The sequence below is a fragment of the Apis cerana genome, linkage group LG10, assembly GCF_029169275.1.
Source record: "Apis cerana isolate GH-2021 linkage group LG10, AcerK_1.0, whole genome shotgun sequence".
NCBI classification, from domain to species: domain Eukaryota; kingdom Metazoa; phylum Arthropoda; class Insecta; order Hymenoptera; family Apidae; genus Apis; species Apis cerana.
In genome coordinates, this window is record NC_083861.1 from 6572695 (window position 1) to 6597251 (window position 24557).

At 39.6% G+C, this 24557-nt stretch overlaps 2 protein-coding genes across 9 annotated transcripts; one reads left to right on the forward strand and one right to left on the reverse strand.

Moving 5' to 3' along the window:
- The first annotated feature begins 2329 nt into the window (after positions 1–2329).
- Positions 2330–23287, forward strand: LOC108001142 (uncharacterized). 8 transcript variants are annotated; one of them, XM_062080954.1, is made up of 21 exons: positions 2342–2513; positions 5103–5192; positions 5273–5680; positions 7083–7277; positions 7613–7831; positions 7900–8372; positions 8483–9726; positions 10415–10632; positions 10732–10827; positions 11117–11281; positions 11775–12131; positions 12218–12401; positions 12802–19346; positions 20277–20474; positions 20546–20824; positions 20906–20995; positions 21084–21240; positions 21491–21821; positions 22267–22392; positions 22493–22661; positions 22921–23287. In XM_062080954.1, the coding sequence occupies exons 1-21, from the start codon at positions 2406–2408 to the stop codon at positions 22948–22950; spliced, it is 11682 nt and encodes a 3893-aa protein (XP_061936938.1). In that variant the 5' UTR covers positions 2342–2405; the 3' UTR covers positions 22951–23287. The 8 variants fall into 8 exon arrangements, with proteins under 8 accessions (XP_061936944.1, XP_061936940.1, XP_061936936.1 ...); XM_062080952.1 differs by having other exon boundaries at positions 2339–2513; positions 22493–23082; XM_062080953.1 differs by having other exon boundaries at positions 2339–2513; positions 11138–11281; positions 22493–23082.
- LOC108001188 (uncharacterized) lies at positions 22976–24506 on the reverse strand. The gene is made up of 2 exons (XM_017062087.3): positions 23981–24506; positions 22976–23886 (listed from the first exon to the last, which is right to left on the reverse strand). The coding sequence occupies exons 1-2, from the start codon at positions 24067–24069 to the stop codon at positions 23280–23282; spliced, it is 696 nt and encodes a 231-aa protein (XP_016917576.1). The 5' UTR covers positions 24070–24506; the 3' UTR covers positions 22976–23279.
- Positions 24507–24557: the final 51 nt, after the last annotated feature.

Below are 24557 nucleotides of genomic sequence, written 5' to 3' on the forward strand. Positions count from 1 at the left end.
ACATTCGACAAACGAATTAAGCTTTGTTCGAATAATACGAGGAAGTCTATAAAGACAAAACCATTCTCGAAGAAATGCGATATGACGACCGTCTCGATTGTTTTTCATTCAAATCTACCATTTCGAATCTTTAATCACCCAAAAGGAAAAAAAAACGAATAATAAATGTTCAATAAGAGGAGAAACACGAACGATGATCCTCGATTCAATTTTAATTTTTTCGTTCCATCTTAAATTTGCTAAATCTTTAATTACTTTCCCTTCCTTTCCGTGAGAAACGAAGGCTACTCCTTCGTATAAAAAGTTCCACTTAATGAATCTCTTAAGTCATAAGGTGAATCATTAAACTTCCATTAACCAATTCCGACGACCGCTTACGGCCGTCGTTTTCACCTGACCACCTCGATATCTCGAATGAGATCATTTGGGAGATCAAGTGGGAGGGTTCATAGACGTAGATATCTTTTTCGTCTGAATGAGAAGCGGAATGTATGCGAGCAGTGAATGGATTCGATAAATTGTTTAAACGAATTGTTAAAGGCGAGATCTCTCTTTCTTGGCGTGGCTCGGGTCCCAAAGTGACGTGGCGAGATTGCGAGCAGTCTCGATTCGGTAAATCGCTCGGTAGACCCGTTTCTTACGGGTTCTTGCGGATTAAAACGGGAAAAAAAAGAAGAAAAAAAAAAAGGAATGGAAGAGGGCGATGGAAATGGAGATAGAGAGGATGAAAAGCTTTCGCGTGAAGCGGAACGTTTCAAAGCCCACGCGAGTTTCGAACAGTTTCTACGCATGTGGGAAGTAAGCGATGATGCAATCGTGGATATAATATAGATGCAAATTTCAATCGATTAACATATGATTATATTTTACTGTATTTAGTTTTTACGAGCGTGTTTTAACTCGAGAGTGTTATCCTTTGCGTTTGTTTCCCGTTTGCGAGAAAAAGAATCGTCGTAGTTGGATCGTGTGCAGAAATTTTTAACTCCCTCGATTGTCTTTGCGTAAAGAATGATGTATAGAGTACTTCCCTCATTTGTTCTTCCCTTTTAAAAAATATTTCTTTTCGTGAGCGAAAAATAGTTGTGGATCGGATCATTTAAATTTTTTATCTTTTTCCAAGGAATGAATTGCATATAAAATTCAAACATCGTTTCGTTTTGTATTTACGTGGATGACACGCTTTATCGATATTGAATTCAAACGCGTTCCGCTTCTTGTAATTATATATGTTTTAAATACGATTGCATTATTGTCGTCGGACAAACAATGGACAATTCACTCGTGCATTTATTGTTGCAAATGAACGAAGGGAAGTTTCTTTCATTGATTCATTATGAATATTGGGAATGGTTTATAAGTTGCAACAAAGTAACAGAATCAATTTACAAGGATAATCACTCTTAATACGGGAAACGAAAATGCAATTAGCGAAATGGCGTTTCAAAGTAGATTCAAATTTATTAGTCGTATAAATTTTTCGTTAATTTCCTGGATGCATCGCAAAACCGTTTAAATAATATAAAATTCATTTCCCCCTATATTTTTCAGCCATCGATATTCATCTGATTCTTATTACACCAATTGAATAAAAATAAAATACAATCTACAATTGAATCAATCAGCTAAACTTTAACGATTTTTCATTACTCATTACTCTTATCCGTTTTATGAAATTATACTATTCTAACACCACTCGTACGAAGTATCACTCGTAAAACTTTCTACTCATAAAATGTGACGTATCATTTAAAACGAAGAATTATGTAAAAACGAAAAAGTTAATAAATTTTGATATTATTTGGTGTTAACCTCAATATCAAATAAGGACAAAAAATTACGTATACCATTTCCACCCCCCCGAAAAAAAAAGAAAAGAAATATCACGAGAAGAATCAACAATTCCTCCCCTCTACCTTATGTGTCTCTCTCAAACGATTCTCCTTTTTGCTTAAAAAAAAAAAAGAAAAAATCATTCACGAAAAAGATTATTCAAAAGGATTAAAACGAACGATTGAGAAAAAAACAAGCACAATACAACGAATGAGAGAATCAAACCACTATCCCCACACTATCTTTCTCCTCCTCCGTTTCCCTCGTTCGTATCTTCGAAGAGAAAAAAGATAAAAAAAGGAAGAAAGAATTTCTGCCCCAATTTCGTCCGAGTTCGTCACGGAATGTCGCGGCCACGGGAGGAAGAGGATCAAGATCCCTTCCCGTACAATGTCTCTCTAAAGAACGCGGGGACAGGGCGTACCGTTTGCCCGTTCTCGAGGCGAGTGCCAGCTCTCTAAACGTTTCTAAACGCGCGCGGCGTCGCGATATATTTACGCGAACGGGGAGACTTCGGTGGATCGGTGGCAACGGTCCAGCAGCCGTGTTACGGAAATAGATTTCGGCTGGTGGCGATGCAACCAAGCTCTCCTTGCGGACGGGCGGTCGGAGGCAGCCAGTACCGTGACGACCAGTTCCCGAGGAAAACCGGAGAAATCGACTCCGCGAGGTCCCACATGAATGTGAGTGCGATCTTCCCTTTCACGAGTGCCATTATCCGCCGCGCGTCACGCACCCCTTCCCTCCCCTCCCCCTCCCCCGGATCCATCCTTTGTTCTCTTCCATCCGCTCTTGTCCTCTTGTGCATCGATAACGCATCGGTGCATCGGTCTGGAAAAAGTTTCCACGCTTCTTCCTCTCTCCTTCGCTCCTCCTTCTCTTTCTACTCTACGCGTGAGTGATGGGAAATGCTTTTTTTTTTCTTCTTGATGATCTCTTTTTACCGGGTGTCGATGATATTTATGTGATACGTTTGGAGAGAATTCGATGGATGAAAAATTGGTGTAGAAAAGGAAATATCAGATCGAGGCTTGTTCGTTCAGCTTACGAGCTTCAGAGGTTTAAATTCGTGTTGGATAAAGACGTAGATAGAATAAGGAGGGGGGAAGAGAGAGAGAGAGAGAGAGAGAGCGATCTCTTCTCATCTCGCTTCGTCTAATTGCTTGCTTAATAAGAAAGCTTTTGTACATCAATTTTTTTCTTCGATTCGAATCTGTAGAATACGAATGTAATTCTTATAAATTTTGATAGATAGAAGTTTTGATAGGTTGAAAGTGTTCGATACTATCATATTCGAATGATAAAATCGAACGTAGAAAAGGAGATTCAAAACGTGTATCATTTCTACTACGTGTTCGACTCGATTCTATCACGTGTTATCTAAAAAAATCCTGCGAGTTGCATAAAGACGCGAAGCAGAGATCTCGAACGAAGCGAAAGGCAGCCGGAATCGACGAGAACATCCCATCCGGCAAATTTCACCGGTTTTACTTTCGCGAGGTGAAACGGAAGTGCATCAACGCGCAAACGATGCGAATCTTCGTGTTCTATACACCGCGGAAGAGTGGATGTTCCACACTCGTGCGGAAGTTTCCTTTTTTTTTTTTCTTTTTTTTTTTCTTTTTTCCCCCTCCCCTCCTTGTTGGTGCAATCGTTGGAAACCGGAAACTGAGAACCGGATTGTTTACTTGAAGAAGACACGCGATGCTGGCCAAGCTTTTGCAAATGTGCACGGTCTCGATGACATTATCGCGGCGAAAGCATCTCTCAAGATATTCCTTTTGCTTCGTGCAAAAGGAAAACGGACGTAACATTTCTAATTCGAGGTTTTTACTCGATCCACTCGTAATCGTGACACGCGTGTCGACGAAAGAAATTATCGATCTCGTTCCATCGAATCCGCGATTGGACGTGGATGAAATTTTGAAATTTTTTCTTTTTTTTGTTCGAACGATCCTGTTGAATATTCGAAATATAAATTGGAGCCGATGTTTTGAGCCGTTACCGGGAAGATAATAAAGATCCGCGGATGGGATATTATTACGTAGTTAGAAAAATGTTTGGAGAAGAAACTCGAGTGGGCGGGGAAGAAGCTAGAGGTTGGAAGATATCCAACTCTTGTAGACTTTTGCAATTTTGTCGGGAAATAGAGTTCCACGTTTGCTTTTTATCGGGGCGATTCTCGCCTTAAAATTAACTCGGGTTTGTTGACTGGAATTTATATTTCCTTATAGATTTCTTATTTCTTATTTTTTATCTTTGTCCGAAGATAATTATGTAAATATGATAAATTTTGCGTTAGAATTAATACCGCGTTTGTCGATAGAAGAAATTATTACACTTGTATATTTATCTTATTTATAATTTTGTCTACTAAAATAACGAGGAGTGGTCGCCGTGATCGTGGGGGGGATCTAAATTTACAATTCTTGGAAATCGACTACTTTATTGCTCTTATACTAGACAGAATCGCCGCATAGAACAAAAGAGTACAGTCGGGAAGAACAGAAGGGGTAAACGTTCTAAAGATACGTAGGGCTCTAATTCGAGGATCTAATTCATGCATGTGGAACTCATGTGTCGCCGCAATGGCTGGAACTTTCACATCGCTCTTCTTCCGTTAACAAGAATCATCGATGGTGTCCCCTCAAAATGCAATTCGAAATTGATCAATTTTTTCTCTCTTTCTTTCTTTTCATTTATAAACAAACGAAGCTTCCTCTTCGAAGAGGGGGAAAAAAAAATATTGGAAAGAAAAATCTGAATCAACTTTCGACGAAACGTTGAATGAATTTGTAAAAAGGATCGTAATGCGATATTTATATTTTCTTCGTAACCGTGTCAACTCGAGGAGATATATGCGAGCGCGCGACGTTCGGCTCGATTTTATTTCGAGACGCGGAACACGATTTTTCCCCCCGCAGAAATAGATTCGATTTCAGCCCGTTCCGGCGTGGTATCGACCGGCGTCACGTTTTCCTCGATGATCCACTCACAGAAAAATCCTCTCGTCTAGCCGAAGAAGTCACCGCTCAGACGCCCAGCCCAAGGTGCGATGACACGAATACCCCGTATCGTTTGGCAGCTGAACGCGAGTTAACAACGCTGCCAGCTTGTCACCTCGATTCGAGACCGCGCGCAAAAATGTACCGGTAGCGATAAACAACCGGGAAGATTTATCTTGTCGTTTCGGAGGGGGAGGGGATTCGCGTCTTCTTCTTCTTTGATCAAAATCAAAAAGAAAAATAAAAATAATATTTCTTTCTTCGCAGAACCCGGGAGCTGAAAAATGGCGTCCTATGGCCATCTCGAACCCATCGACTCGGTTGCGCATGGCAAGATCCATGCCCCACTGGGTACTGGTACGTAGATCCTTTTCCTTCTCCCCCAATCGCTTTCTACGAATTCCACGAGATTCTAAATACGAAAATATTTGGTAAAGGCGCAACAACAGAAGGAGATGGACCAGAAGCAGCAACGCCGACCGCCGACCCCACCGAAAGTACCGCCACCGTCGCTCTCCGGAGACTGTGGTGACCCGGACTACGAGATCATCGAATTTCCGACCCGACCGCAAGCGCAGAAATCCTCTCAGACACCGGCCGCGAACAAGTGCGCCCTGTGCGGGGCCGAGAACGTGTACGCCCGTTGCGACACGTGCAACGGGAATTACTGCGAGGCCTGCGACGACATGAACCACAAACATCCGAAAAGGAAGAACCACGTGCGAAGAAGAATCGTGACCACCGGCACGGCCACGAAAACACGGCCACCCTTGCCGCCAAAAGGGGAGAATTTGTCCAGCCCGCCGCCCGTACCGCCACCTAGGCGAAACCGCAAGAACGCTCAGGTAGGATGCAATCTGGCCTGAAGCTTTCATCCCTCCCCGTCAATTTTCTTGCAGGCTGACGACCCCTTAGGCGTCACGACTCCCTCCATACCCCCTTTCGAGATCCAGAGAGATCTGTTCAGGGATTGCCCGACAACAACGGGATTTCATCGGGATCAACGGAAACCAAGTTGCGAGGATCGTGAACGCCTATTCTTTTGGCATTGTTCCCGCAATCGCGTTGCTTCTCTCCCACCTCCCTCCTTCGCTTTATTTCCTGTAGTTAGTATTCGTTTCGGCGAGAATTATTCCTCGAAACTGTTCACGTTTCACTCGAACGTTATAACATTGTAACGCGGTGAACTTCGTCGCAACTTCGTCTCCGATGGTTCGAAAATCCCTTTCTTCTCGATTAATAATATGCGGGAGTATGAATGTTGTTGCTTGTTGTTGTTGTTACACGTTGTTATTACATATCACGAGCTAGATTATTTTGATTTTTATAAATGAGAAAGTCTCACACCGAGGCAACGTGAAGATTGTTAACCGCGCCCCGCTTAAAGCCGAGCTTTAAAATTAGTCTATAAGATGTTGTTGTTCTCCAATTGGAAACGAGAGGGAGAGATTTTATAGAGATTTTATCCATTGTATATTGACGTTGTTTCTTCTTAATACACCACGTTACCGCAAAAACACTACTGCCGTATTCACTGAACCCGTTCACTCTTTCACTCTGTCGATAAAAGTAACGGCGGGAAAAAAGGGAAAAAAGGAAAAAAAGAAAGAAAAAGGCGAATCTCGCGCGAATCTCTCTTTCGTTCGCGCAGATTTCGTGCGTGCTTTCTCCTCGAATTCGGTGAAGCACGAATTGGTGAATATGGCAGAGCACGGTGAATGACGGTGATTCGACTCGATCATCACGCACCGTTTCGCATTTCCCGTATCCGTTACTGCTATTATCATTATATATATTTATATAAAATTTTTGTCCACTAAACATGCGCACAACACGCAGTTCATCATTTTTCAGCTTACAGCAACGCAATCGTGCCTTATTTTGATCTATCGATCAAAGTTTCAATAATTCACACGTCACTTTTATTTTAAGTTTGCAACCAGTGCTCTCGAGTCAAGACGAGTCAAGAACACCATCGATTTTATTTTATTCTCCACTAACGCTTTGTTTATCATCGATTTAGCCTCGCCGCAATTTAATTTTAGCGCCCCTGTCTTCAACCATCGCGAGCACGCGCCATCTTTTTATTTTCTCGAGTATTTTTTTTTTTTTTCTTTTTTTCTCTCTCTTTTTCCTCCATCCACGATAAAAAAGAAAGAGCGAAACATTTCTCCACGAAGAAAACACGAACAAACGTTCCCAAATGATGGCACGAGCGATGTAATAAAGTTCAGGTTTCGCGCTTAGGCTAAATCGACGCAAAACCAGGGATCGACGAATCTCTTGATCGAGAGAGTTGGCACTTTGAAGCGGGCACTTCCAAACACGGCCAGACCCCTGTCAGCCACGTTAGATACGAAAACCGTGTCGAAATCCATGCAATCTATGAATATCACTACCGATGGAGCAGGATCGAGCACCGACAAAATGTCCACTCTGCAGGTAAGCATTTCGAACGATCGATGAACATTTTACACGTTCTTGAAATTAAACTCGATTAATTATATTTATCGAACTACACACGATTTACTATTATTATACCGTAAAATTATCGAACAATTCGAAGAGTTTCTACTATTCATCGAGTATCGTGAATGACGAGGATGGATAATCGATAGTTTAAACATTCACGTTCGTTGAAATATAGCATTTCACGAAGATGGCCTTCGATATCGACACGATATAAAATAGGAAACGAATGTGTAAAATGAAGGATAGATAGATAGATAGATAAATAAAAAGAGAGAGAATTGTTTAACATACGTATGAACGTTTAGGAGAGGTATAGGAAATACCAGGAGGCGATGAGAGCGCAGGATGCGAACAGAAGGAGACACACTTCTTCCGACATTTCGAGAGACGCAAGGCCGTTGAGTGTAACCAGTCCGAAACTCGCTCCTCCGATACCACCACCTCCCCCGCCCAGATCCATGATGCAATCGGCCAGCGTTTGCGATTTATCGTCGCCTCATATGTGGAACCCTGGAATTCACCAGGTAACCTTTTAATTCGCCGATAGATGGAAATAAAAATTTGACTTGAATGATACGTTATCTTACCTTAGGCTCAATCAATGGCCCATCTCGGTCCTGGAGGAATGCCAATAATGTGGTATCCACCGAATCCTCAATGGGACGTGAGCATGGGGGGTTCGACGATGAGTCTGAACCATCCGGCTATGTGGGCCTATCCCATGGGATATCCCCCATCACAGATGCTCCCACCGCATTATCCGGGCACCCTGTCCAGGCCTCACAGCCCGGCGAGAAGCGTGAAATCGAGCAGAAGGTCGAGAGCAGCCTCGCCATCTCCTAGTCTGAAATCTAGAAAGTCATTGGCTTCGAGGTCGAGATCGAGAAGATCCCAAGGCTCGCCGTCCGATGCAAGCTCCGAAGATTCCGGAGAGTCGGATTTCGATGACAGGCTTTCCAAGAGCTCGAGAGGAACCAGGCGTGGAAGCGTGTCCAGGAGCACGAGGCAAAGGAGTTATCACGAGGATGATAACGCTAGGAACTTGTTGAACAGGAATCGTCGCGAGTGAGCCTTGAATACAAATTTTGAATATAATATCTGTTGGAAATTTTTAATTTTTATATCGATTTGTATGTTTTAACGATTCGATATTTTTTTTCCTTTTTTTCTTTTAGAAGGCTAATGTCAGAGGAAAGAGTTACCAGTACGGAGGATCAATGGTCCGAGAATCAATCGATTAAACGGTATCCAATGTCGCCTAGGGGCTACGACGAATTCCAGAAAAACAGTCTAAATTCGCGAAGACGATACGAGCAAGATGAGCGGAGGCTTTCCAGGGTGGACTCGCGATTGGATCGCGTTCAGAATGGCAGCTATCGTCGAAAACGGAGCACCGACGACGACTCGTCAGATAGAAGATCCAGCGTGCAGACTCGATCCAGAATGACCAGTTCCTCTGACGATCATTTCGAGAGATCAGAAATGATGGTTCCACGACGAAGGGACGACGAAGTGATTCCTAGAAGAGCCTCCTCCGTAAGAAGAGACATCATAAATTTGGACAACCTCGAAAGATCCTCTCGCAGAGATTCTCGAAGATCCTCCATCGACAGCGATACACAGATGACGAGAAAAACTCCTTCCAGAGACTCGTTCCCCAAGAAGATTCAGGGAACGGAGGGAATTATCGATGATGCGAGATCCATTAGAGACGTCGAAGAGAACGCGCCACGTGCTGCGAGGAATCTTCGAAGTCGCGAGTCCTCGCAAGATCGAAACGTGGCCACGAAGCGAGAATCTCTGTTGAGAAAACAAACTTCGTCCGAGGAAATGGAGAGATTGAAACGAGCGTCGTCCCGTGAGAACGTCAGAAGGACCCCGTCTCGAGAGGGAGTCCCCAGAAAAATTCGTGAAAACGACGAACCACGACCCATGAGTAGGAACCAGGAGGAGGCTCGAGAAGTTGGTCGTTCCGTTGAAACGGAGAAACGAAGTGAGGAAGGTGCAAAGGATCCAAAGAGAACGGAGAATGAACGAATTAAACGTCTGGAAAGGACATCGTTGACAGGAAAGGAAGAAATGCGTGGAACAACGACGAACGCGGATCAACGAAATTCATCCAAAGATGCAAATGAAAGAAACACGACGATGGAGATCCCTAAAGAGGAATGGGCTTGCGAGCATTGCACCTTTATAAACAATATAAAGGATCGGGTGTGCGTTGTTTGTTGCAAAACTAGAAGCAGCGCGTTGCCGCCTAGCATGGAAGAGAACATGGAAGACGTTCCAAGCGATTTGAGCGAGATTCCCAAAAATGAGTCGGCCAGCAATCCCAGTCCAGATCTCGAGAAACGGATCAGCCTGTTAAAGATTTCGAACAGCGAAGAGAGCGGGGACAGTGTCTCCACAAAGAGCAAAGGTAGAGCAAGGCGAAAAATCAGCTTTTCCTTTGGTACCAAATCGAATCAGTGATTAAAATTATTGTACCTGTTGTTTTTTTGAATGTTTCTCCTCTCCTCCTCCATCCCCATTATTTCTCTTTTTCTTTCTCTCCCTTTCTCTTTTTTTTTTTTTTTTTTTTACGAAACCCGAAGAAAAACAGATGAACTAGAATTACACGATTGTTCCCTATCGATGTATATCCTTGGATGAATAATAAAGAGACATGCAAATTGTTTCGTACACGATCAGTGGAAACCAAATGCATAGTCGTATTTGAAATAAAGCAGCGTTCTCTTTCATCTTCTTCGTTTATTAACTTATTTTTTTTTTTTAATCATGTCTGATGCGATTATTATTCATTCAAATGGAGCTAATTTCAAGCATGAGCGTGCATTTGGCTGATGTTTTTTCCATCCAAAAATCATTGTTGAATTATTTCTGTTTGTGAATCTTGAACACAAAGTTTCTTTTTTATTTTAATTTTTTTTTTTTCTAAATACAAATCGCAGAAGAATGAAACGTGTGTACACCTTGGCCATTCGTATTTCCAAATATCATTTCAAAAATACAAAAGGGAATGAAGTTTTCTATTGATTCACATGGAATCACGTGTAAAAAAATTCCAAACTAACACACCCACATGATATGATTGTTTGAATTTACAGATATCGCGATGTTTGAAGATTCATCGAAAGTCACCGATAAACCGATGGCTGAATCTTCTTTGAAAAATGAATCGGCATTGATAACGAACGATGCATCGGTAACAAGCACGAAAATAAACGAGGTGGAGCCAATTAAACGACCCATGCTCGGGAAAATTCCAAAAAGCCATTCGGTTTCCACCGGAACCTCCCCACCTCCTCAGAGCATTTCCACTCAAGTAAGGGAAAAAACGTTCCTTTTATTTGGATTATAGAACGAATGCTACGAATAAAAGAAATATACGAAATGAGGAATGTACGATATATATGCTTTTCAGACCTACGACTACCTTCCATCGAGAGGAAGTGGCGGATTCGTGAGAGCTGCATCCGCTTCAAAGGGATTATTATATTATGAGGACAGTGATGGAGAGGTAAAACGAAAGATTGATACATAGATCCGCGAAATGTATATCTTCACTCTTGGAAATTTCAAATATTTCTTGATTGTTTGAAAGTGAATCGAATCGAGTATTCTCATTTCAGGAACGAATCCTCTAATCCTCTATATGATTATTACCGTCCATAAGTAACAGGATATTTTATATAATTTCGACGCATTCTTTAGCTCGTGATTATTAAAAGTTTTCCAAAAATTTTAATTCTGTCAAAGCAGGAATTATCGTACTTACGTGAATGTGAATTCCTTTTAATAAAAAGAAGGATGCTGAGCGTTTGTTTCAGGAACAAACCGGATACGCGAACAGCCCAGATTTGTATCCACGAACGATCCAGGATCAGTCGTATCTCCAACAGTTGATCGGGCCCAGCAGAGATCGTACGCGAAGAAATTCCATCGACTCCACCCACCTTTATTATCGTTCCAGGGTAAACTTGACAGATATCCCTCGAGAACCATTGGTTTCTAATCCGATCTAATCTCCAATATAAAATTTTAACATGATTGTGGCAGTTCACCGTAGCCTCGGTGTGAATGTTTAGGCAGGTTTACATTTACAGCGGCATTTATCATATATATTTTAAATACATATGTACCTGTTTCGTTCCAACGAAATTCTAAAAGAATTATTCGTCATCATTAATAAAACGATATTTTATATTCTCAAATTTAGCTGCGACTGTGTGTGATCATTAATCCGATCGAATATAAATAATTCCCGACACGTGTTGGTTAGATCGTTCTTAGACTAGTTTTTAATGTAATCTTAAGCCTATATAACTTCGTTAATTATTTATAAGAAGGTGCATCTTACGGCGATGAGACCTTTCTACGATTGTTTTAACGATTGTTGTGCGTTCTGTTCCGATTCATTTCTTTTTTTTTTTATCATTTTTAATTGAACCATTCGCCTCGTTCCAGGAATCGAGCCAGCCCAGATACCTCGAAGCTGGACCAAGTTCACAAGGTGTTTCAACGTTAACCAGACAAGGCTTGGAGATCGTAGAGATTTTAAGGGAGGCTGAGAAACATGGTTACTCCACTGACGACGTCCAGGTGGCTTTGTCTCAGGGGGCGAGCAACCCCATCGACTGGTTGAAGACCCAATGGCCCCACTTAGTGGAAACCGTGCAAGTTCTGGTTACCACTCAAGGAAGGGAGATGAAAGAGAATAATATTGGGATGCTTTCCGGCGTGGAGGCGAAAGAGGCCTTGAGAATTACGAAAGGAGATGTTTGGAAGGCTGTCGCGATGGCCGCTCAACGTAGACAGCTAAAAGTGAGAATTTTGAGAATAGTTTTAATAGATTGTGTATAACGTTGAACGAGAAAATTAAATGATAATACGTATGATAATTTCAAAAGTGCGAGGAAATTATGAAGAAAGGGAATTTCACGATGATGGAAGTGGTGAAAGCGTTAGAAAATAACGCCGGTGCCGAGGATGCGGCTTTGTTCGAGCTGCAAAAAAATCAGCTCAAGCCGTTCTTGATGAGGATTTGGGGTCCTCCGGTTGGGGTGGAAAACGACGAGGCTGCACCGCGGGAAGGTCGGTAAATCAAATTAAATTTTATTCCAATTTTATAAAAAGCACTTAACATAAACATTATTAAAAAAAAAACATCTACAATTTTTAGAAACTCTAGACAACAAAAAACAAAAATTTAATAATCGCTGTAATGTAATTTATTCGTAAGTAAGTAAAAATTGTCTATTACTCTCAGTACATTATGTATGCATTTGTACAGACAATCTACATGTAAATCGCATGATTTACAAGTAAAAGTTTGTTTACGAATACATTTACTTAGCAAAAAATTAATATGTGCATACATTGACCAGCAATCGACTCGACATTTGTAAAATGAATATACGTTTTTTATTATAATATGCGTAAATCCATTTTAAAACAGTTGTTCGTTCACGATCATCGAGGTGAATGATTTCAGATGCGGTCGGTGGTGAAACGAGCGGTTCCGAACAGGTTACCCGCGTGGGTACGGACACGGAAGCCAGGAAGCAGGTAATGTCACCAATCGTAGAAAATTTCGTCGCGTTGCAGGCCGATTTTCAAAAGCAACTGGCAGCCCTCAGACAGCTAACCGATAACTGGCAACACGAAAAAGACCCCCTGAACACGCTCGGTAATAAGCCTGATAATCTGTATCAAGTTAACAATGACGATCGAACAGTTCTAATCGATAAAAATCTGGTCCCAAGGGACGCACAAGATGTAGCCAACACAGTTAAAACAATGGAGAACGAGGGATCGATGAAACGAGCGAACGAGGACGAAACTAAATTAACAACTCAAAATACCGATACACCGATCGATAAACACGATAAAAATAATAATTCCGCGATACGAAATTTGATTGGAGATAAACAAGTCGAAAAATTGGAGGAGGATGCGAACGATAAAACGATCAAAGACGAAATTTTTCGCGACGACAAAAATATCTCGTACGAGATCCGAGACGCCCATCAAACCGAGACAATGATGATGATTAAAAATACTATTTCACCTATTGTATCCGAAGACCACGATAAAAGTATTAATAATTCCAATAATAATAATACGATGAGTTTAATTGAAAAAGAAGTTTGCAATCAGGCGGAAAATTCTTGGCAGAATGATCGAAGCGATCGGGAGCAAAAAGAGATTTCGACCATCGATAGAAACATAAAGGGAGAAGAATCTAAAGAGAATAAAAAGGAAAAAAGTGTTTCGTCCCCTGGTATCGAGAAAGAATCATCTTATACAGCGATGGGCGAAACGAACGATATAACCAGATCGAAAGAGAATGTAAAGAAAACGGTAAAGATGAGTTCGAAAGTAGCCCAAGAGAAGGGCGAAGAACCGATTGGTTCTCGCATTAAAGAAAGCGAAACGACCTCCCGAAAGAGCTCCGATCCCGGGCAAAGCGGCGTAGAAATAGATAAAGCTTCCTCGCCGTTCTCGAAGAAGAACGAGCCGCCATCCCAGAAGGCTTCCTCTGATCTTCATCAAAGGCCGTTACAAGTAGATAAAGATTCCTCTTTGGTGGAAATACCGAGTATCCCTTTGCCGTGCAACGTATCGGACCACGGTTTGCCGGAAAGTATATCTCCAATGTTGGAAGAATCTACTCGAGATCAACCGCAAATCGATGGAATCGAACGGCCTGATTTAATAAACGAAACGGTGGAACAAGCTGGCTTGGACCTCTCTCAGAGAGAGGCACAGATCTCCGCAGAATTAATTAAGGTTGTTGAAAATTCCTCCGAGGAGAAGAACGAGAGGATTTCGGGGAATATCGAAATGGCGAGCAAAGAAACGAACGAATCGAATAAATTAAAGCGTGGAGAGAAAGATACGCAGAAGGCAGAATCGAATAACGTGATCGGGGGATCTCGATCGACGATAATTACGACAGTTGAAAATGGTTTCACGGATCAAAGTTTCGAGACCGTCTTGCCGGAAGCTCCGCAGAAAGGCAAAGAGACGCAGGTAGAGGCGTTGTTATCTGCGATGAAATCGTTGCCGGAGCAATTACTGGGTCCTTTCATATCGGCGATGCAGATGTTGTCGTCGAAGAAATCGAGCGTGGTGGACGCCGGTATTCTCGATTCTGAATCGAGAAAAAATCAAAACTCTTCGCCTCTTCGAACTTCCATTGATGGAGGATCGATCGAAGATAAAAGTGCGCCTCGAAGCGTGGAAAATTCAGGGAAACTCGTAACGAAAGTAGGGGAAACAACGGCGGCTGACATCGAAAAATTGCAAGAGATCGAAACGGTACGTAGAAACGAGAAAAACGATAACAACGTTAAATTGACTAACGTAGAAGGGGGGGGAATGGAGGCAGAATTTAACAGGAATCGGGTCCCAGAAGAAGAGAAATTGTTACTGAACGAAGGGATAACGGAAACATCGATGGAACACGTAAGTTCTCAGAAACGTTCCCCGGAAATTGCGGTTGACGATACTAACACAAGTGAAAAAGCATCTAATTCTGAACACTCTCAACGCTCGATAAACGAAATTTCGAGCATCGATTCGAGGGCATCGTCATTAGATATCGAGAATTCATGTCATAAATATCATCTCTCGAATTCTGAAATTCATACGCGGAATCCATCGATTGACGACGAGCGATCGTCGTCGAAGGAAACGGATAACTCGAACGGCACGAGAAGTTCTCTTAACAATGCATCTTTGAAAAACGAATCACTCATCATTGATAGTCCGATAAGACTAAACGAGGCCATTGGCGCGCAACCATTATCGAGCGAGACGTCATCCTCGTTCGTACGTGACTCGGGGACGTCTGTCAGTGAATCATCCGACATGCAAATGCGCTCGACCGCTATTGGGGCTCGAGCTGGCGATGATAACCGTGTGAAATTAATTGATGCCAGTTTGGTGGCTGACAATCGACCCTCTGCGGAGAGTGCGACCATTTTGGGGCGCAAATCGCTTGATAATAATCATACTAATTCGATTCGGACGGATGCGCTTCCCTTGGTTTCCACCCTTGAAGAAAATCCTAATTTAGTAGATAGTAGAGTCTCTGTTGGCCCAGCTTTGAAAAATTCTCTAATTGATCCGCAGAAAATTTCCGAGGAGCCCGATAATTTAATTAAAAATGTTTCTCAAAATTGTGAAAATATCAGACACGAGATTTTGAAAGAAGTCGCTCGAAAAGAGATACCCGAGGAAGCTAGATCTGTTAGTCTAGATTCTTCAAAAGATCTTGAAATAGCTCAGGAAATTTCTGTAGATTCTAAGATCGTTGTAACTCCTATAGATTCCAAAGTTGATGGAATTCCTCCAGATACCGAATCCTCTGTTTCCAATATTTCAATGGATTCTAATATTGTTACGCGCGAAGAATCAGAAAATTTGAAAATTTCTATTCAACCAGTTCCTGAGAATTCAAAGATTACGTCTAATAATACGTCTTTAAATTCTAAAACTACAATCTCTGAAATTATTTCCACTGAAATATCCGCGGATTCTAAAATTATTGTTAAAGAAATTTCGAGAACTCTTACACATGAGATTCCTTCAAATTCTGATATTCACAAAGATTCAAAAATTACAATCTCTGAAACTTCGAGAGATTCTAGATCTATTCCAAACGAGGTACTTGAAGATTCCAAAATTCTTTATTCTGAAGATTCTCCAGATTTAAAGATAGCTATTCCTGAAAAGAATTCTGATATTTCCAAAAATCTTGAAATAGTTTCTGAAACTTCGAATAATTCCAAATCTCTTCCAAGTGAAATATCCGAAGATTTAAAAATTTATACTCAAGAAGATTCTTCAGATTTAAAATTAACAGTTGAAAAAAATCCTGATATTTCCACAAATTCTAACATATTAAATAATTCTAAATCAAACGAAATACCTAAAGATTCCAAAATCGTTATTCAAGAAGATTCGAAAGATTGTCAAGTTCCTATTCATAAATCTTCTTCATATTTAAATATTATTCCTGAAGAAAATTCCAAAACTACTTCACCTGATACTTTCGAGGAATCTGACAACGGTCACAAAGCATCCCAAGAGTCCAAAACTCCAGAGATCCTTAACAAGCCCACAACGATCGTCCACGAAACTTCTGAAAACGCGTTGCATGTATCTGAAAAAGTGGAGCAGCCTATCTCCGTCGCATGCCACGTCCCCAACGACAAAATCGATACCTCACCGCTAACTTCTGCAAGTAAGTCTGTCGATTCTAAAGAGGAAACTTCCAAGCAAATTAGCATTCGATCGAAACCAGAAGATAACACTGCGTCTCCATCTCCCGCGAAAATAAACGATATAGAAAAAGATACCTCTCTTCTCCTTCTAGAAACAAAAACTGGCATAGAAATCCAGGATAATTCGAATAAATCAATAAGAAGGATCGATTCGAAGTTAGAGAAAAACAATGGAGAGATTCGATCCGTGCTCTCCCCCTCGACATCTAGCAACGTTGACGCGAACAAACCTTCTGAACTCCTCGCGAATATCGAATCGACGATTATAACTACCTCAAGTGACCCTTCTATTTCCGGTTCCTCGTCGAGCCCGCGTACTTTGAACGGATCGGCCGTTAACGAGCCAAATTCCACGGATACTAACGACATACCGGGCCGGTTCGTCGCTCCTAATAACGTTCCCGATATCTCGCGTAACGCGTCAAACTCGATCGAAGGAAGTACCGGTATCGAGTCGAATCTGAACGAAACTTATTTCGCCGATAACGTGCCTGGAACCCTTAACGAATCTTCCCGCGATGATAAAAGTACAGAAAAAGATTCGAACAATAACGCGGCCCATTTATATCCTCCAACTTGGAACGAAATTGGTGGAAATGGGATCGAAATAAAACGGAAGGAAAATCCTGAAATATACGTTGTCTCGGATACTTCTACGATCTGCGAAGATTCGTCGGTAAATTTAACGGGATTCGATTCGGGTATTGATTCCAGTCAAGGAATTGTTGCGTGTTCGAAAGTAAATAGTATTAATGACGCACATACAGGAGCGGCCGACGTTATAGAGATCAAAATAAGCGAATACCCTATGATAGCGGTGAACGATTGCGCGCCAATAAAAGTGGTAGAAAGTCGATCGGAAGGGGAGCCGATCGAGGGATCGAGGAAATTGCGAACAGAAAGCGAGACACGCGAGATCGTGACGATTTCGGGAGAAAGCGCGGTGGACGTCGAAAATAATGAAACGGATGCAAATGAAGTTGATAAAGCGGTTACTTCGAGAGGTACGGTGAAGGAGAGATCCAAATCTCCTGCGAAAAAGATCGGCAGAAGGAGGTCTCCAGTGAAAGTAGTGAAAAAACCGACCGGCATACCGAGAAGAAATTTCGGAAAAGTCAGCCCGAAAGGCGCGACGATGGCAAAGGCGAAGGAAACCGCGGCCGAAATAACTCGAAGATCGACATCGTCGAATCAAAAATCGTCGAGAAAAAGTCCTCCAAAAACTATCACGAAGATCGCGAAAAATATTTCCTCGAACGAGGTAACGAACAAAACGAGATCATTGCCACCTCAGAGACAAAAGCAAATTTTGAAGAATCTTAAAGCTCCAACAGAAAAAATGGTGACGGAAAAGAGATCGACAATTATGAATACTTTATCGAAAGGTTGCGAACAAATTAAGAGATCGATCATGCCCGCGCCATTAGCCACTGATAGAAGTAACGAAGTAGCGGATGAGAAAAATTTAAAAGGGAAGAACACGTTGAAATGTTCCTTCCTCTCGAGGATACCCGTGTTCACGGCAAGACGTCGACTTCCGCCACAGACTGGTGAAACTTCGTGGCAATCTTGGAGAACGGTATCCGGTGACGGGTTAACTAGAGCTTCGACGAAACCATCGATTACCCAACAAGCATCGAGAAAAAGTAGTTCAGCTGGAAATTCTTCGAAGATTGGAGCCGGGCAAAAAATGGATTCCGATAAAGTCGAGGGAAATTTAAATGGCGGAAAGACGGTGGTCGTAAAAACTGAAGCAGCTCGGACGAGAACTTCCGGGGATGAGAAAGGCACGGGAGAAAAAACGAAACCCGCGATGGTATCGGAGAAAAATGACAAGGAGGTAGTCGTGATCGAGTCTACTAAGGGAGATCCGATGGTATCCGAGGAAGTGGATTTAAATGATACGACTTCGAGCGAAGAATACGAGCTGGAAGAAGTTTCAGATAACGAAACTTCCGCCTCAGACTTAGAGAGCGTCACTGAATCGGAATGTATATCGGAAAAAGAGCAATCAGATCGTACATTGGATAGTACGGAGGAGCTGACCGATGCCGAAATTATGCTACAAGAAACGATTAACGCGATAAAGGCGAAAATATCCGATTCCGAATTCGAGGATTCTGAAAATGAATATATCACTGATAACGAGAGCCAAGAGGATTCTAACGAAGATCACGTGAGAGATTCTTTCTCCGAAGAAGAGGAGGAACAATTGGAGAAAAATAAAAAAATTGATGATGAAAATTCGGATAATGCATCGTCCGAAGAAGATGATACTTTGAGAGATGATAACGTTGATCTGAAGAATCAACAATTGCAAAGAACAAATAAATTACACGATAATACCAAAAATGTATCTAAAAAAAATATTATTTCTAAAACTTGTTCCATTAAAAAATCTGCTGTATTTATAAAAAATGACACAAATATCGTCAAAGATAAGTCTGCTAAATTAAGCGAAAAACTTGAAATAAACAAGTCTGGTAAAAACGAGCAAAACAAGATAGATCTTAAGACAGAAATTGTAAAAATGAAACGATCGAACGATAAACGCACGAAAGTGAATCGCAGAGCGAGCACAGGCTGTGGCAGAGGGGTGGATCAGGGTGGAACGTTAAAGAAACGATTCTCTTTGGTGGCCAGTTGTATCCATCGATTCGAGGGCGAAGAGAAAACGGAACGAGAATATGTGGAAAGTAGGAGCGGCAACGCAAAGACAGGCGTTTCTCCCAAAACGGAGAGGGAGGTCAGTAGACGTCAGTTGTCAGAATCACTTGTCGACTTTGTCGGTCCTTACTGCTGACAGGCCAATGTCTACAAACAGCTCTACCAACGTGTCAAAACACGAATGAGATAAAATAAAAAAAAAAATACGAAAAAAGTAAAAAAAAAGATACCTGACAACATCCCTGTTTAAATTTTTAACCCTGTTTTGACTATAGCTTTTAAACATTTTTTTTCTCGACTAGGATAAAGTTGGCTCTCTGTTTCAACGAGGTAAGTTGTACTCCTCTTGTTTCTCGTCGTGACTAATATCGCTGTTGTATAGCATGTTGCTTTGTTCCACTGTGTGTTCAAATTAAAAAAGTAACAGAATCGTGGTATACGCGCGAAACTCGAGGTTTGTACGTCCATGAAGAAAGCACACACTGAGAATTTAATTTAATATCGCGGAACACGACTTTTCCATCATCTAATTTGTTGGATGGTTCCCAGGTTTTTTAGTAATTTAAATGCACGCAGATAATATATTCTTCTCTGACATAAGTATTTCAAGTAATAAAAAATATACTTCTTGATATATGTATATTCTTGATGTATACGTATGTCTATAAGATAATTTTGCATTCTTCAGAATTATTCATTGACTTATTTATGTTTCGTAATTACTTTTAGCTTCTATTAATATTCTATTTATGAATTGATCGATGTTATCGTGTACCAGAGCTCGTTTCTAGACGTTGGTGTAGTCTTTGTCCATTGTATTTTTGCATGTTATTATTTTCACGTATTATTCTGTGCACCAATCTTTATAAAGACTATTTTATAAAAACTTGAAAATTTCACAATTATATTTTTATTTGAATTAAGCCAAAAAAAAAAAGAAAAACATAATTATTATACTAATATGAACAAAAAAAAATTAAAATTGAGAAAAATTTTCTTACATTTACAGAGAATTGCTCGTCGTCTCTTAGCGGAAGGTAGAGCGTCGAATTACGATGAAGCGGAAGTAGCCGCCAGTTTGCTGGCTCTGAAATTCGGAGACGTTGAGGCTCTCCAAGCGGCCAAAGAGTGTTCTAGCATAGAATCAGCATTAGCATTCTTACAACAGGAATGTGAACTTTGCACGGGTCGTTTTGCGATGAGTCAGGTATTCGAAATTGAATCATGCTCGATATTTTATCTCAGAATCCAAATTATAAATTATTTTCTTAATCCCAGATAGTGTCCATGTTAAAATGCATTCATCGTTGTTGCAACGAGTGTGCAAAAAATTACTTCACCATCCAGATCAGTGACAGAAATATAACGGATGCAGTTTGTCCATTCTGTAAAGAGCCAAATCTTAAAGATGCGAATGAAGATGAGGTGTTGGAATATTTTAGTAATCTGGACATACAGTTGAAGACACTTCTAGATCCTCCGATTCACGAACTCTTTCAGAGGAAACTGAGAGATAGAACATTAATGCAAGATCCGAATTTTAAATGGTGTATTCAGGTGTTTATTTCATACAGATTGTCATAATTTTCTTTATCTGAAGATTAATTGCAAAGGATATAATACACGTATCGTTTTTAGTGTTCAAGCGGATTTTATGCAGATCCAGATCAAAAGAGATTAATATGTCCCGATTGTCGATCAGTCACGTGTGCCCAGTGTCGAAGGCCAGTACGTGATAATGTTAATTAGAAAAAAATTAAATGGAGATTACATAAGTACGAAGAAACATCTTTTCTGACGTTGGTTTCATTTTCAGTGGGAGAAACAGCACGAAGGAATTACGTGCGAGCAATTTGCTGCTTGGAAAGACGAGAATGACCCGGATAATCAAGCCGCTGGCTTAGCCAAGCACCTCGCGGATAATGGGATAGATTGTCCTAAATGCAAATTTCGTTACTCCTTGTCTCGAGGAGGTAAGTTGTTCGAACGAACACTCAAGATCTAATTACTCGAACCATAATGAATTTCCTATAAAATACCGAATTACGTTACAGTATTATACGTTAATTTTACATGGGATTTGTTCGAATTAATCAATTAATATATAATATGATTCTTTCTATTTTAAGTGTTTTTATCTTTCAAATGACCGATCGTAAATAAAAAATATTTTGTACAGTAGTCGAATTTATCAATATCGAAAATATCATACGTTTTTTTTAGGTTGTATGCATTTCACATGCAGTCAATGCAAGTACGAGTTTTGCTGCGGTTGTGGCAAAGCGTTCATGATGGGAGCAAAATGCTCGGTAAGCCCGTATTGCGCAAAGCTAGGTCTTCACGCTCATCATCCACGGAATTGTCTGTTCTATCTTCGCGATAAGGAGCCCGGCCAATTACAACAGCTGTTACGAGATAATGGAATCGAGTACGACACAGAGGGTCCAGCTGGCGAGCGCAAGTGCAAAGTGCAATTGCAAAAAGAAACTCCTACTGGTGTTGTAGATGCGGTATGCAATTCGGATGTTGTCGAGGGACACGCTGGTTTATGCAGGTAATTTGTTTGTTCCCTTTTAACTTTGCATGTATTTTCCATTATTACGATTATCATTTTTATAATCAAATATTGTTGAAATTCTATGAGTATTGTATTATGATTCTGCATTAAAAAACTCATAGCAGAAGGATCAATATATTGTTCATCGTTATAATGTTTGTCTGGAATAAATGAAAAATAAATGATGTAGTAAGTTATTCATCATGAACTAGTGCTAATATTAGAAATTAATTTCTTTGAGCTTCAATTCTTCAAAGCCATTAATTTCCCCTTTTATTAGTTACAAGAATCTTTATGTTATTATTGTACAAAAGAAAATTAAAAATCTATAAAAAAAAATATAAAAAGCTATATTATAAAAATAACAAAATAATAAATATTTTCATCTTGAGAATATCGAATAGTTAATTGCATGATTTTAACATATCCTTCGAATATTTAGGAACCACTATATCGAATATCTAGTTCGAAAGATTCGGATGATTCAACTGGAACCGCTTCCGTTATTAAACATAGATGATCTCGAGACATGCGTGAAACGTGCGGGGATCAAGTTACCCCCAAATTGGTATGGTCGTGATCCGGAACATTACAAGAGAGACTTGATCGAGGTAAATGAAGAAGCAGCGTGCATGGCACGACTAAATTCTGGGTACTTTTCCCCGCAGGCAGCACTACATAGAATACTTGGCGGGTCTGGTACTGAAGGGCAAACTGGATCCCGTGGCGATCTTTGACTTGAACGATGCCAAGCAAGAGCTGCGCCGTCGGGGAAAAGTTCCCCCTGCAAAGGACCAGGAAATGTCCGAGCGGGATTATCTCGAGGCGTGCATTCAGGTGACTAACAATTCCTCTCCTGCACTCCTGCCCCGACACACTGACCGAATTAACAAGAAATGCACGAAAGTAGATCTTCACATATGACTTTCGCAGCCAAAAAATGCAACAGTGTGCGCGTCGAAAAAAAAGAAATCTGAAATTGTGATATGAATTTTATTTTTTTTCCTTTTTTTAATTCTATATTGGAATGAATATTAGTTTTTGATACCATTAAAAATATTATATTTATTATGTTTTACATTTGGATGTTTTGCAGATCGTGCGCAAGGAAATTCCATTGGAGTGATAGAAGGGGAATAATTAATGCGCGATTTTACGTATCTCACGCTTTTTATGCATCATGTATAGTGTATTTATTTTATCATATGGACAGCGATGTAGAGAACAATTTACAATTAAAGTAAACAAAGATTGAAAATTGTTTAGTATTTAATGTAAAAAAATAATAAGTCTTTTAAAAAATAGGATTTGAAATCTAAATATCAATTCTTTTAGTATCTTTATTTTCTTTATATATATATATGTGTAAATGGAGCGTGATAAATGTTTTTTTATGTAATAAAAGATTTTGTGTTTATAGAAAATTTTATAAGATACTTTAACAATAAATTATTTTCAACAAAGTTCTGTTAAAAAACTATGTAAACTCCTCCTTTTTCGAGATGTTGCTTGTTCATTCACAATATCTTTTAGTCTTTTTACATTTAATTTTTTTAACTTTTGATTTGGTGTAATTAAATTTTTAATGCTTTCCTTTTCTTCTTTGTTTTTTTCTTTTAATTCTTTTGTAACATCTTTTGCATCTAAGCTTGAAATTCCAGAAATGTTTAAACCAGCAGTCTTATCCTTGATTCTTTTCTTTTTCTTCTTTTTTGAACTTTGAATATTTTCTGAAGTAATTTTTTGTACTTTTTCTTTTTGAGGTTTATTAAGAGATATTTTAGTATTTTTTAAACAAACTGAACATTTAAGTATTAATTTATTCATTTTATTTTTTAAACATTTTTTCACTAAACTTCTCTGAACTTTGGATATTTTTTTTTCACTATTATTCATAGAATGTATAATTTTTTTAATAGATTTTGAAGGTGGTTTACCTCGTGATATTCGAATACTATAATTCATTGTATTCCAAAGTGATCCACAATATATACACATTACCGAAGGACCAAAATTTTGGGATGACAAGTGTATTCCATGACTAAATCTTTTACATTTTTCTCTACAGTAATATAATATCATATAAATTTATCTTATATTCATATTTAATTTAATTTATTTTCTTAAAATAAATTAATAAATAAAATATAACTTACATATAAAACGTTTGCAAATTTCTACTTTGTGAACAATTTAATTTTGTAATAAATTGATTCACATTCCATAAATGTGTTATTCTCTCCATATATCTTGTTTACAAACATACACGCACATACACAAGATAAAATATATTAAAAATAAAACAATATTTTATTAGCGATATTATGGAAATATCATTCAGATAAATCTACATATAGTTTATATATAGATAATATATTTTCGATGATCAAATATTTCTGCTTCAACAATGCGATATTTTAGCTCTTGTATAGTATAAAAAAAGTGTTTTAAGAAGTGGAACTGATCGAATTGTATTAAAAATATGCCGAAATAGTAGACAATCAAAATGGTTTTATATTTTGTAAATATATCACGTTAATACTTTGAAAAATTCTTGATTTTTACAATATCACTACACTTATTAATAACAGTTTTGTCGTCGTTAGAAAAGCAAAAAAAAAAGGAAAAATAACCTCTAAGTACTATCACGAGACGTCACTACTATTGAGTAACAGGGTAGCCAACATATGAAAATGCTGAGGTGGTTGTAGAATTCCTAAACTAATCCGTTAA